The 14,150-nt window shown below is 44.7% G+C and overlaps 1 protein-coding gene across 1 annotated transcript; it reads right to left on the minus strand.

Annotated features, from left to right (window-relative positions):
• Positions 1-7,428: 7,428 nt before the first annotated feature.
• LOC109415595 (antigen 5 like allergen Cul n 1) lies at positions 7,429-13,868 on the minus strand. The gene is made up of 3 exons (XM_019689490.3): positions 12,993-13,868; positions 7,804-8,326; positions 7,429-7,738 (listed from the first exon to the last, which is right to left on the minus strand). The coding sequence occupies exons 1-3, from the start codon at positions 13,012-13,014 to the stop codon at positions 7,513-7,515; spliced, it is 771 nt and encodes a 256-aa protein (XP_019545035.3). The 5' UTR covers positions 13,015-13,868; the 3' UTR covers positions 7,429-7,512.
• Between the last annotated feature and the right edge of the window lie 282 nt (positions 13,869-14,150).

The raw sequence follows: 14,150 nt of genomic DNA on the forward strand, positions 1-14,150 counted from the left end.
TCGGAAAAGATCTTAATGAGATCAAAAGTTACATAGTTTTCGATCTCTTATGTTTCCATCAAGATAATCAACTTTAAGATTTGACCTTAGGTGTGACCTACTTGCACAAAAAAGACAATTTGCAAAAGTATTCTGAGATAGTAATGATAGCAAAAAAGTTTTCCCGAAAAGCAAGAAACAACATAAAGATCGGGAGACTGACGGAAATTATTTTTGAAATAAAAACTTAAATAAGATTTTTGAAATGTTTACTTTTGATTACAATTTGTTTGGAAATCGACAACTCAACTGATGCATTGGAAATCCAAAAATCAGGTTTAAAACCTCAACAAAAATTTCATAAAACTTGGAATTTTACAAATTTGGAAATAAAAATGTTTCAAGACTTTTTTGGGGAGAAATATCTAACTTTCTAACTGAAAGTATACTAGTATACTACACATTCCAAATTTCATGAAGATTGGAGCACTAGAACCAAAGTTACAGCTCATTGTAGCCACTTAAGAGGTTACCAGAAATTACATAGAATATACGAAGATTGGAAAAATGCCGTGGAGCAATACTTTCTAAAAATAAAAAAAAAATAAAAAGACATTCCCATATTAAATTCTGTTTTTTTTTTCTTGTTTGGCTCAAAAGCCTGCGGCGCACCTGCGAAATGTTCACGGCGCACCAGGGCGCCGCGGCGCACAGTTTGGGAAGCGCTGGATTAACAAACCACCGTTGGTGAGCAGAATAGTCACATCATTGAAATATAACGAAAATAACAGAGGCCCAAGGTTGCTGCCCTGTGGTACTTACACCAGAAGTAGGGATAAAAGCTAACGATGCGGTTGATCCAATCTTTACACATAACCTTCTGTTTTAAGGTACGACTGTAGTCAATTACACATACGCGCAGACATACCAAGACGAAGCAGTTTAGCCAAGAGAATGTCATGGTTTACAGTATCGAAAGCAGCCTTATTGTCAGTATAAACTGCGTCTGTTTGCGCCCCATCATCCATCGTACTGATGCAGGTAGAAGTGAAGTCAACTAAATTACCTTCCACTGAACGCCTTGGGTAGAATCCATGTTGAGATTCACTAATGTAACTGCTACACGAACTGAACATCACTTTATTGACAATAGTTTCCAAGCACTTCGCACCTGCTGAAAGGGAGGTTATCCCACGGTAATTGAGAACGTCAGTCTTGTCACCCTTCTTGAAAACAGGACGCATACAGGACATTTTCCAAGGAAATTGCTGAGACTCAAGCGATTTGTTAAAAATAGCTACCAATGGAGCCATCAGAGAAGTACCACACTTTTTGAAAATACAAGACGGAATGCCATCAGGTCCAGGGCAATATGACACTTTTAGCTTCCTCAGCGCAAGCTCAACCATTGATTCGCTTACATGGAATACATCAAAGTCTAATACGTCACATGGCACGATGCGATTGGCTACATCGGTTTCGGCAGCTGCTGGAATGCGGATATCGAATGCACTTGAAAACTGTTGAGCAAAAAGCTCACATTTCTCCTCGGGGCTACTTGCCAAAATATCTCCGTAGTGAATTGTTGTTGGCAAACCACTCTTCTTGCGTTTCGTATTTACAAAATTCCAAAAACTTTTCGGATTCCGGCGAAGGTCATTCTGCTTCCTTGCGACGTAATTTTTATACAAACGCCGATTGCATCCGCGGTAAATACGGCTAGCCTCATCCAACTGTCGTTTGATAAACGGACACTTTCGCGAATTGTAGCGTTGAAGCAGCTTATAACGTCGACGTCGGAGATCACGAAGATGGCGATTATACCATATTGGTTTCCTTGGAGGTCTTACTAATGGGACTGTTTGAGCAATGAAGGTATGGAGAATGATTATTGCGGATACAGGCTTTACCGTGGTCGACACGGCGTTCCATTCGTCCACCTCCGTACACATCCTCACTACTATATTATCAGAAGTAGTATCCCTACCGCATACCTCCCACATGCTCGACCTCTGCTCCGCGAAGCGCGGGCATTCGGAGAGCACGTGTTCCGCCGACTTCGCTCTTGTGCAAGTACCACCTAAAACTCCCATGGCCCGATAGGAATTGTGTCAGGTGAAAGTTCACTTCGGCATGGCGCCTACACGTTCACCGGAACACGCTCGGTATAAGCCTGTGTATCTACTTACCCTTGGTCGAAGAGTCCCAGACTCTCTGCCATTTCATCATGGACGAAATTCTGGCGTTTCGTCGCGCACCTCTTGTACCTCTTTCTTCGTAGCACTCAACATCTTCGGCCAGCACTAGTGCTATCGGCATCATGCCCGCTAGCACGCATACCACGTCTTTCGAGATGGTCCGGTATGCACTGCCACCCTTAAGCACATTAGCCTGTGTGTGCTTTCTAGTCTCTCTGCATTCCGCTTCACTTTGAGCGCATTCGACCATGCAGCGGCACCATCCCGTAGTATGGGCACCGCTACTGACGCGAGCAGCTTTCGCTTACTCGAGACAACTGCCGAACTGTTTGACATCATCCAAGATAATGCCGTAACCACCACGTTCGCCCTCTTACAGGCATGCTCGACATGACTACTAAAGTTCAACTTGTAGTCGTCCATGACTCCACGAAGCTTCAGTGAGCGACTCGACTCGATCGAGTACCCGCCCATGGTGACCACTGCCTGTTGTGCAGACTTGCGGTTGTTCACCACCACCACCTCCGTCTTGTGGTGTGCAATAGGGCAGTTCAAACTTAAAACATGTCAAAAAGTCAAAGCTCCCATATGTTCATTACAATCCTTGGTGTAAAACAAGAGTCCTGTCAAATTTTCAGCCATTTCGGTGGTGATTTAATGGTGGCCCAAGAGCAAAATAGGTTTGTATGGGAATTACTATGGAGAATTTTCAAAAAAGGTTCTCCGCGCTGTAGTGCATTAACACATCAATGAAGTCATAGGGTAAAAGTCAAATTGAATTCTTCAGACCTCAATGATGAATGTTGCCGAAGATCGCAACTCGTTTTGACTCACGAGACAGAAGTTATTAATCAATATTCATCCATGTATGCATGAACAGAAGACCACAGCTCGATCGACACGCTTGACACGCAATCAAAGTATGCGTGTTACCTTCTTGCACACCTTGAAGGGCATCGTGTATGAAGATGCGCATGCGAGTGAGAATTTGTTTAATAACTTTTTAACCGATTGTCGAAATAAGTTTCGGTCTTCGGCAACATTCATCATTGAGGTCTGAGTAATTCAATTCGGCTTTGACCCTATGACTTCATCCATGTAGTAATGCTCTACAATGAGGAGAACCTTTTTCGAAAATTCATCATAGTAATTCCCATATAAACCTATTTTGCTTTTGGGCCACCATTAAATCACCACCGAAATGGCTGAAAATTTGACAGGACTCTAGTTTTGCACCAAGGATTGTAATGAACATATGGGAGCTTTGAATTTTTGACATGTTTAAAGTTTGAACTGCCCTAGTGTGCAAGTGTCAGTTCCCTCGACCTCATCCAGCCTTCCACTATGTCTATCGCATGCGCTGCCGTCAACTCGACCTCTTCAACCGACTCACCGTATTCCACCAGGGTAATGTCGTCAGTAAACCCAACCAACTTTATTCCCGGTGGTAGTGCTAGCCTCAATACGCTGTCATATGCCGCGTTCCACAGTACCGGGCCCAAGATTGATCCGTGTGGTACCCCCGCGTTGACATTGTACTGTTTTTGGCCCTCCCCGGTGTCGTAAATCAGCACCCTGTTCTGGAAGTTGCTTTCCAAAATTCGCCTTAGGCTAGCCGGGACTCCTAAACGAGATATGGCGTTCTCTATGGCAGCCCAGCTAACACTATGAAAGGCGTTTCTAACGTCTAGCGTGACGATCGCGCAGTAACGTATGCCTCTCTTCTTTTTCTGAACCGCAACTTCAGCCATTCCAGTCACTGACCTAATGGCATCCACTGTTGATCTTCCCTTTCGAAAGCCAAACTGGCTGTCAGCCCCGCGTTGTCCGTGCTCTCGGTGTAGACCAATAACCTTGACAGAATAGTTCGCTCCAGGAGTTTCCTGGCCGTGTATAATAGGCAGATTGGTCTATATGCCAACAGGTCGCCTGGTGACTTCCCACGCTTGGACAATAGATCCAAATTTTACCTTTTCTACCTATCCGGAAACTCGCCTCTATCCAGGCATCTCTGCATAGCCAGTCTGACCATGTCAGGGCTAGAGTCGATGGTCGCTTTGATAGCCATCGTCGGAATGCCATCCGGACCCGGGGCCTTGTTCAGCTTAAGTGATTCCACAATTGTGGCAAGCTCGTTATTTGTCTCAGGGGGGAACCTCGCTCGGACCGAGATGGTCTTGCAGCCTGCAGATGTACCCCAGGGGGTTGTGTCGACCGTCTGACAGAGATCAACGAAGCACGCCCGCTTACGCGCCTTAATCTCTTTATTCAGTGCCAATTTTGCTGGGAGTCTACGGTGAATCAATCGAAGAAGTGGAGTTGACTACTGCCCACTTCATTAAGCTTATGGAGGCGTAGATGAGATCCAGGAAACTGAAGTTGGCTCATCACAAAACTGAGGTGGTCCCGGATGTGCAATAGATCTGCGGTGTATACCAGTGAGCACAGGCTTCTGCCTATTGTCGCTACGTCCATACTAAGGTATGGCAGTCCGACGTAGGGCACTGCGCTAAGTACTGAAAGCTACCGTGGTAAGCTGGAAAGTACTTATAGGCTGATGTGCCCGAGGGTTGCGAGCGCGAGCGTATGGTGCCCAACGGCATCCTTTTCAGAAAGGACATGAAGTGCTTCGAAGTGCGCGGCACAAGACGCATACGCAGACTGCCAAGATGGCCTCCATGGTCAAAGAGCAGTGCGCGTGGGACAGTTCCACCAAAGAAAGGTGGTCCCATAAATTGATCCCGAGGATAGATAGTTGGGTTAACAGGCACCATGGGGAAGTAACATTCCACCTGTCTCATGTCCTTTAAGGCCATGGTTGCTTCGGACAGTATCTACATTGTTCGGTCATGCGGGTTCTCCAGAATGTCCAGTTTGTGCTGGTATACAGGAAACGGCATGCGTGATCGAATGCTTGCCACATGTGGCACAAATCCGGACAATCTTGTCCAGAGGATGTGTAGGGATGAGTTTGGCCGGAACGCCGTTTCAACGCCTTGGAGAATGGCTAGTTCAGATGTGATACAAGAGGTGGTCCAGTCGGGTACGGAGTCGGCTTCGTAGGTCATACCGGTGCCCTGCAGTCAAAATTGAGCCTTACAGCGATTAAGTGGCCGCGGAGAGAACATTCTGGTAGCGAAAAGGGTCCCCGGCAAGATCGGACCAAGTGGAAGCCCTACTGTCAGCAACCTTCTGGTGCAGCTGATCGGGCCCGAAGGGTAGTAATACTCTTGCTTTCAGCAGGCCGTGTTGCACGTAAGCAACAGTTTTGACGCGGACAAGAAACAGTTGGGCGCGGACGTGGTGGTTGACCCTGTCCGCCTTCCGAGACCAAATGGAGTGGTGAGGACCATGGGAATGTGTTGAGTGGGTCGAAGAGAGAGTGATCCTAGCCTTTACTTTTGTTGTAAAAGACGGCCTTAACCCCATACTACCAAAACCTTCCTGTTCTGGTTTCTGTTGAGCAGATTTACCCCCATGGTTAAGAAGAAAAAAAAACTCCCTCTTTAGGGAAAATTACCAAAATGACTGCAGTCAACAAGATCAGAGTACACTGATCAGTGTGTCCGCTCAGCGCTTACAATCCGCAAGACGTGTGCTTCGAGCAAGGACACAATGAGCGTGTAAAGGTCCTGTCAGGAGCAAGCTCAGCAGAAAGTACGAATTGGAAGGTCACATCGCCAGGGGGCAACTCGGCATCAAAATGCCTGATTTGCACGGAGAATAATGGTTCACCCGACGGGCGGGCCTAAAGGTCCATGAGGTTGAACCAAACGACGATAATTCAGGTTACACAGCTTAACCTGAACCACTGTGAAGCCGCACAACAATTGCTGTGGCACAACTGTCAAGTACGGACATCGACCTACTATCGCACCCATACCGGATCCCTCCCGATAACGGGAAATGGGCTGCAAATAAGGCCAAGCTAGCAGGGATCGTCACCACCGGTCGTTTTCCGGTCCAGGAAATTATTTCTACGTTCCACTAGGGCTTCGCAATAGCGATGATCAGCGGGGCGTACTTCAGTTGTTGTTGGGGTCTTATAATGTTTGGGACATTGACTGACAATTATAGTGTACGATCAACGACCATTTTTAGAAAAGAATATCTCTGAAGCATGAAATTGTTTATAAGAACTGTAACACGGGATAACTGAAAGTTGTTCAGAAAATCTCAATATTTTTCCATGTACCGTAAACTGGGGTCAAATTGATCACTTTAAAACATCTTTTGCTGATAACGTGAGTACCAATCTAAATATTATCAAAAGAATTTATGAAAAATCAGTACTGGGTAGACCTCTATAAAACTGCATGACACAATTTTGGTTCAACAAATTTTAACATAAAATTAAATAACTGCAAATCCTAAAAATTTGAAAATACCACTTTGGGGTGAAATTGATCAGCATACAATTTGATATCAGTTAAAATTTTAAATCGCCTTATCCACTTAATTTTGACCTTCTGAACACGAATAACGTGTCAAAACTCTTACAACTTGTGAATTTGGCTGTTAAAAAGTTGAATTTAATTTGAAATTGACTCTAAAACGCCTGAAGGTAGGCAATTTTCTATGAAATTAGCGAATTAGGTCACAATCAATTACTTTTTAAACAAAATAGAATATTTTAATAACTGATTCTTGTCTAGAATAGGAACATAACATCACAATAAAGGTTCCATGAAAATGTGAACACAAAAAGTTCACAGGTAAAAAAAGATTGTTTAGAACCAACAGTTTCATCTAAGTAATAAACACATTGAAAAACCTTTAAAAAAGTAATGTAAGACTAACTTTTTCTAAAAAATGAAAAGTGCACACTCATCTCTAGGCATTCATGAACTGAATGACGTGAGAACATAATGATCATAACGATGTATATAAGTTGCTAGAATGGAATTACAATGTAGTCCCTGATTGATCAATTTCACCCCGCTGATCAATTTGACCCCGGTTTACGAACTGTATTTAACCTAGTTTTATATTTTTAAAACAAGTACTGGGGTATCAGTTATCAATTTTAATTGGAAGATCCGGTGATCTTAAATATTTTGGGTGACTTTTAATTTTTCATATGGGCGAGAATCATATCTTCATTTTGGGGTAACTTTGATAGTGCCCTGAATTAAAACACATCAAATCTTAAAAATTAATCACATATTGAAATCTTTGGAGTATGAACATAATAAGAGAAGCCGACGTAAAGGGTCGGTATGTATGTTCACACCAATGATGCTCTGGGAAGTGTCATCAATCAATAAAAACAGAAAGCACTATAGCGATTTCGTATTGAGTATTTCAGGTTCAAACGACGTAAGCAGTCCATACACTAGTTGCACAAACCCGGATAGGAGAAGCTCTGTCCCGTAGTGCACTGTGAAGCGGAAGCTCCTTTGACGTAGGCCGGCTGTCCGATTATGTTTGTGAATGAGTAATTGCACACAAAATAGTCGTTTGTCCACAAATCCCCACTATACGTATTGTACGTGACCATTCCGCATCCAATTTTGATTGTCCGATCGCTAACGATTTGTGTAAAGTGTCCTATTTGGGGGCTACAAATGAAAATGAAACAGTTAGGTAAACAGCATGCGGTGACATCAATTGTGTATAAACTCACCCGTTATAATACTTTGGATAGCTGTCGACATACGCGTGGGCATACACATATTCGTTGAACCAAGCATCGATGAAGTACTTGATCGACTCCGGTTTGGTGATCTTCAGCCCGAAAAACCGCAGCACTCCGATGTTCTGTCCAACGTATTTGCTCCAATTCGTGTTCCGGCATTTGTCGTGGCCATATTCGCAGGATCTCGCGTTGGCCTCGGCTAAGTACTGCAGTTCCAAATCCCACTGCAGGGTTGGCATTTTGGTCGCCGGCAAATAACCGGGCAGTTTGCCGCTGGCCAGCAGCGACCGTTGCCGATTATGGTGATCCAGGATCTGTGCTCGGAGTTCGGCCGTCATGACCACCAGCTGGGGTTGCCGCCCATAACAACTGGCCCCGAATGGATTCGGAGGAGAGCATGCCACATGGGGACCACTACCTTGGCATAAAGACGGGTCGCAGTAGTAGTTCGGCAAAAAGTACGTTGTGATTTTTGTTTCATAAGTAAGTGAGACGGCTGCCAGGAAGATAACTGTAAGGAAGATAGAGTATTGAATTTTGATGGTAAAACGGTGAAACATGTTCACATAATGGTTATTTATGTTGCAAATTGAGGTTTGACAAGATGGATATTTACAAAACTTGCTGGAAAAAAAAAAGTTTTGCAATGAGTTGCATATATAATTTTATGCAAAAAGTTTTCATAAGGTAACTCATTTAAAAACTTTTCATTCAAGAGTTTTGGGTAAAACTTGATCATTGATCATTGATATTGGTCAGAGTCGATAAAAGTGCCATCAATCAATCATATCGTATGGTCGATTTGCAATTCCATCTGCTGTGCTCCAGCGGGTCTCCAGGTGTAACAACGAAGATCTGACGCCTGGCATCCGTTCATCAAGAGGCTCCGTTCTTTTCTCTCCACATCACGGTTCGCAATACTAAGCCTTTGGAAGCTTCTGGTAGAACTTCCATATTTCTTGGTAATGGTATAGCAGTTCCATTACATTGCACTCTATTCCTTCCAGGCGGCGTTTTATCTCCCGAAAGATCTACCCCGAATACCCCGAATCCCGAATCTACCGTTTCCGTTTTATATCTTATATCAATCAAAACTCCTATCCCTACCTCCTCGTGGTACCGGCCGAAAACTATGAGCAACCTTAGGGAAGATCGGGTAACCAACCCCGGTGGGAGCTTTGGTCGTAGGCTGACAGGGAAGGGGGGTTTGCTTCGGCAAACCTGAGCGTCTGTTCTCTAGGAGGACAGCGTCTAATCCCCATGTTATGGACGGCTGATCTACGTCAGAGTGCCAGGGAAGGACTCTAAGCTCAACTGTGCCTCCACAGCTGTAGTGGCACTGAGAAGGATATAGAGGGCAGGGCATATTGAAAGAACGTTGGAGTATACCATACAAGATGACGTGGAACATAGCAAAAAAGACAGCCTGGTCTAATCATGAAAGATCTGGTATAAGTAGGAAGTGAGGTTCGCAGGAGAGTACTACTGCGTAGAGTAGTTGGCTTATATTAATCTGTTTCAAGATTTTGTATTAAGTAGGGTAAATGTACCAATAGTGGTGCTATTAGTAGCTCCTTGTAGTGAAATTGATAATATCATAAAAAAAAAATGTAAAAACCATTGTTTATTTCTGTTTTTGATATGTTTTAAAATTGTCATTTGCAGGCTTTTTGGTCGAAATAGTGCTAAATTGCCACTACCACCACTATTGGTACTTCCTCCACTAGAGAGCTTTTACCCTATTAGTAATAAATGAATTGTGTATTACTAGGTGTATTATCTATCCAAAACTAGCTTTCAACATTATGATTAAGGATTGTTTCTACTTGAATATATCTTGAGATATTCCCAAACAATGAATTTACAAAGTAGGTAACAATTTTCACCAGCGATGCGTAAACTTTGCAGCCTCCCGTGGTATGGTAGTCCGAAGCACCTTCTTCCCCCGCAAAGATATCCACAAAGCCACCTGGAGATCACCCGGCCATCAAACAGAAAACCAAATCGACCACGTTCTAATCGACGGTAAATTTTTCTCGGATATAACCAACGTCCGCACATACCGCAGTGCGAATATAGATTCGGATCACTAATTAGTCGCTGTATGCATGCGCTCAAAACTTTCGACAGTTATCACCACGCATCGAAGTCGAACGCCGCGGCTCAACATCGAGCAACTTCGTAACGTAGAAGTGGCTCAAGACTACGCGCAGCAGTTAGCAGTGGCCCTACCAACGGAAGAGCAGCTTGGCGCAGAAACACTTGAAGATGGCTGGAGGGACATCCGATCCGCCATAGGTAGAACCTCGGCTACAGCACTAGGCTTCGCGACTCCAAATCACAGAAACGACTGGTACGACGGCGAATGTGAACAGTTGAAAAACGAGAAGAATGCAGCATGGGCGAGAATTCTGCAACACCGTACGAGAGCGAATGAGGCACGTTATAAACAGGCGCGGAACAGGCAGAACTCTGTCTTCCGGATGAAGAAGTGCCAGCAGGAAGAACGAGATCGCGAAGCGATGGAAGAGCTGTACCACGCTAAGGGCACACGAAAGTTCTACGAGAAGCTGAACCGCTCGCGCAGAGGCTTTGTGCCACAAGCCGACATGTGCCGAGATAATCACGGGAATATTCTCACGAGCGTGAGGTGGTCGAGAGGTGGCGGCAGTATTACGATGAGCACCTCAATGGCGACGTTGCAAGTACCGAAGGTGGCGTGGTAACAGATCTAGGAGTATGTGCACAGGACGAAAGACTTCCGGCCCCTGACCTCCAAGAGACTGAGGAGGAGGTTGGCCGGTTGAAAAACAACAAAACCGCTGGAGCAGATCAACTACCAAGCGAGCTTCTAAAATACGGTGGAGAAACACTGGTGAGAGCACTACACTGGGTCATTACCAATATTTGGGAGGAGGAAGTATTACCGGAGGAATGGATGGAAGGTATCGTGTGTCCCATCTACAAAAAGGGCGACAAGTTGGATTGCGGGAACTACCGCGCGATCACACTACTGAGCGCTGCCTACAAGATACTCTCTCAAATTTTATGCCGCCGTCTATCACCGATTGCAAGAGAGTTTGTGGGGCAATATCAGGCTGGTTTTATGGGTGAACGCGCTACAACAGACCAGATGTTCGCCATCCGCCAGGTGTTGCAGAAATGCCGCGTATACAACGTGCCCACACATCACTTGTTCATCGATTTCAAATCGGCGTATGATACAATCGATCCAGAACAGCTATGGCAGATTATGCACGAATACGGATTCCCGGATAAACTGATACGATTGATCAAGGCGACGATGGATCGAGTGATGTGCGTAGTTCGAGTATCAGGGACACTCCCGAGTCCCTTCGAATCTCGTAGAGGGTTACGGCAAGGTGATGGTCTTTCGTGCTTGCTGTTCAACATTGCTTTAGAGGGTGTAATAAGGAGAGCGGGGATAAACACGAGTGGGACGATTTTCACGAAGTCCGTTCAGCTGCTTGGTTTCGCCGATGATATTGATATTATTGCTCGTAAATTTGAGACGATGGCGGAAACGTACATCCGACTAAAGAATGAAGCCAGGCGAATCGGATTAGTCATTAATGTGTCGAAGACAAAGTACATGATGGCAAAGGACTCCAGGGAGGAATCACCGCGCCCGCCACCCCGAATTCATATCGACGGTGATGAAATCGAGGCGGTTGAAGAATTCGTGTACTTGGGCTCACTGGTGACCGCCGACAACGACACCAGCAGAGAAATTCAGAAGCGCATTGTGGCAGGAAATCGTGCTTACTTTGGACTCCGCAGAACTCTACGGTCGAATATAGTTCGCCGTAACATCTACAAAACGCTGATTAGACCGGTCGTCCTCTATGGGCACGAAACATGGACCATACGTGCAGAGGACCAACGCGCCCTTGGAGTTTTCGAACGGAAGGTGTTGCGTACCATCTACGGTAGAGTGCAGATGGAAGACGGGACTTGGAGAAGGCGAATGAACCACGAGTTGCATCAGCTGCTGAGAGAACCAACCATCGTCCATACCGCGAAAATCGGGAGGCTATGGTGGGCGGGTCACGTCATCAGGATGTCAGATAGCAACCCGACTAAAATGGTTCTCGAGAGTCATCCGACCGGTACAAGAAGACGTGGAGCGCAGCGAGCTAGGTGAGTCGACCAAGTGGAGGACGATCTGCGGACCCTACGCAGAGTGCGGAACTGGAGACAAACAGCCATGGACCGAGTGGAATGGAGGCGGCTACTATGTACAGCAGAGGCCACCCCGGCCTTAGCCTGATCGGTAAGGTAAGTAACAATTTTCACCACATCAGACTAAATTCGTTTAAAATTGACCAGGCTCTACGCGAAACTAAGCTGTTATATTTAGCTTTTGGCGGATCGACTGAGAAGTTTCCTGCATGATTTGAACGGCTACGCAGCTACTCATGAAGATGACACAACCTCCCAGTGCAGTGTCGAAACGTTAGACAAATAATAAACCTCGTTTTTTCTGTATTGAAGACTGCGTAGCCGTTTAAATTCTGCGCTAAAAATAACATTACCAAAAATGTCATAGTCAATGTTGAAGCTAAACTTCGCAGGCGAAACATTCTACGTTATTGATCAACTTGATGACATATTAGAATGACATTTTGACTCAATATGCATAATTAAGCCAAAACGCGGTGAAAGGACAAAACTACCACTGAAAATTGAAACCTGTATCGTTAACCTTCCGTAAATCGCGCGGTTGACCACCACCGTCAGCACCACGCTAATGCTGAGTACAAAAAGCGAGATTTTTCAACGTGTTGTACAAAATACAACAGCGCGATCGCTCGAGGGTTAAAACAGGGGGTGTGTTCATTCATTCATGCAAATATAATGGCACTAAAAATAGACCAAACTCAGCTATATGTACACATCGGTATGCATGAGTGGAAATATCCTTGATTACCTAGAACAGCTTGTTCTTTATCGGCTTGTTTATTGAAGGTCGATTTCACTGCGTTTGTCACATAATTCACTCTGATTTCGTATTGCACCACATTTTCCTAACAATAGCAGGTTTCCTCTTTAAAAATGACACGTGTAACACATCTGGACGGATTGTGATTAGCGCGCTTAATTTATGAGCCAATTTACATGATTGACCAAAAAGGATTCGTCGTCGTTCAGCTTACCAATAAAAGTTACAGATTCCATCTTCGCGGTTTGTTATCTGATGAAGAATCGGTTCGACCAAATTATGTAAATTAGAATACTGGAGCTACCACATCAAGTTACACTAGTTTACAGAGAGTGAGAGAGAGCTAGCTGTGAGATCAGACCGTCCGCGGCCGAACTTGGATGAGCACTGACCTTGTAGCAGTCCGAGAGGCGCGATATATTCTAGCTATCACCAAGTTCAATTTTTCGGGATATCTCCCCAGAACCGGCTTCTCGTCCAAAATTCCGGTTTTCAATTCGCACGCTGAGCTGTCCCCCAATATAAATCAGTAAGTCAAACACATGGTCCGATAAACGAAATGGGTTATCAAGGCGCGTATAATTTCTTCCCAAGTAAGTTTCTAACGAATCAGGTTCCCCGCGGAAAGGTGTAACTTCCGAGGAAAGTGATGTTGTGGCAGAGAACAATGCAGGAATCGCTTCAACCCTGGCTCGTGGCAACAGAGGCTCCGCGACGACGAAGATGCGATTTCACCGGTTCACAGCTGGTCATTCAGACTCTTGCTTGGAAGACACTTCGACGGCAACGCTCGTGACGCATCGTTGGCTAGTTAGCACCTTACCATGCGTCTTCGGATTCCCTCGAATGGAAGAGTTTTTTTTTCTTCTTTTACTTTTCTGTCGTCGTATTGACTGTGCTAAGTGCGAATTGCATAATTTACGTGACCGGCAAATGACGCTCTATTAAATAATTTTAGCCATGCGGAACTAGCATGAGGTGTTGTTTAATTGAGCTGTAATTCTTTAGCATATAAAATAGTCGTTATTTTAACGAGTGTACGAAAACTCCACTCACTTAGCTACTCAAACATGTAAACAGGAAGCTTATACTTTTGGGCACATCAAAGAAGCGTGGTCAACCAGAAGCATTCAGGCATTTTTATGCTCTTTTAAATACTTCAAGGCTTATAACAAGGAAATACGTGTAGTTATTTGCAGATTTAAGTTTATGAATGAAGTACCGTAATCCGGGGTATCATTGATCAGCGGGGTAACATTGATCGGCTTGACCCACCTCATTAAATGTTCAAACAAGCATTTTACATTGAATCTGTTTCTGCTATGGAATGGTATATCGTAATCTGGTATCATTTAGCTATTAAATGACATGC

The sequence above is a fragment of the Aedes albopictus genome, chromosome 1 (genome assembly GCF_035046485.1).
Source record: "Aedes albopictus strain Foshan chromosome 1, AalbF5, whole genome shotgun sequence".
In the NCBI taxonomy this organism is placed as follows: Eukaryota; Metazoa; Arthropoda; class Insecta; order Diptera; family Culicidae; genus Aedes; species Aedes albopictus.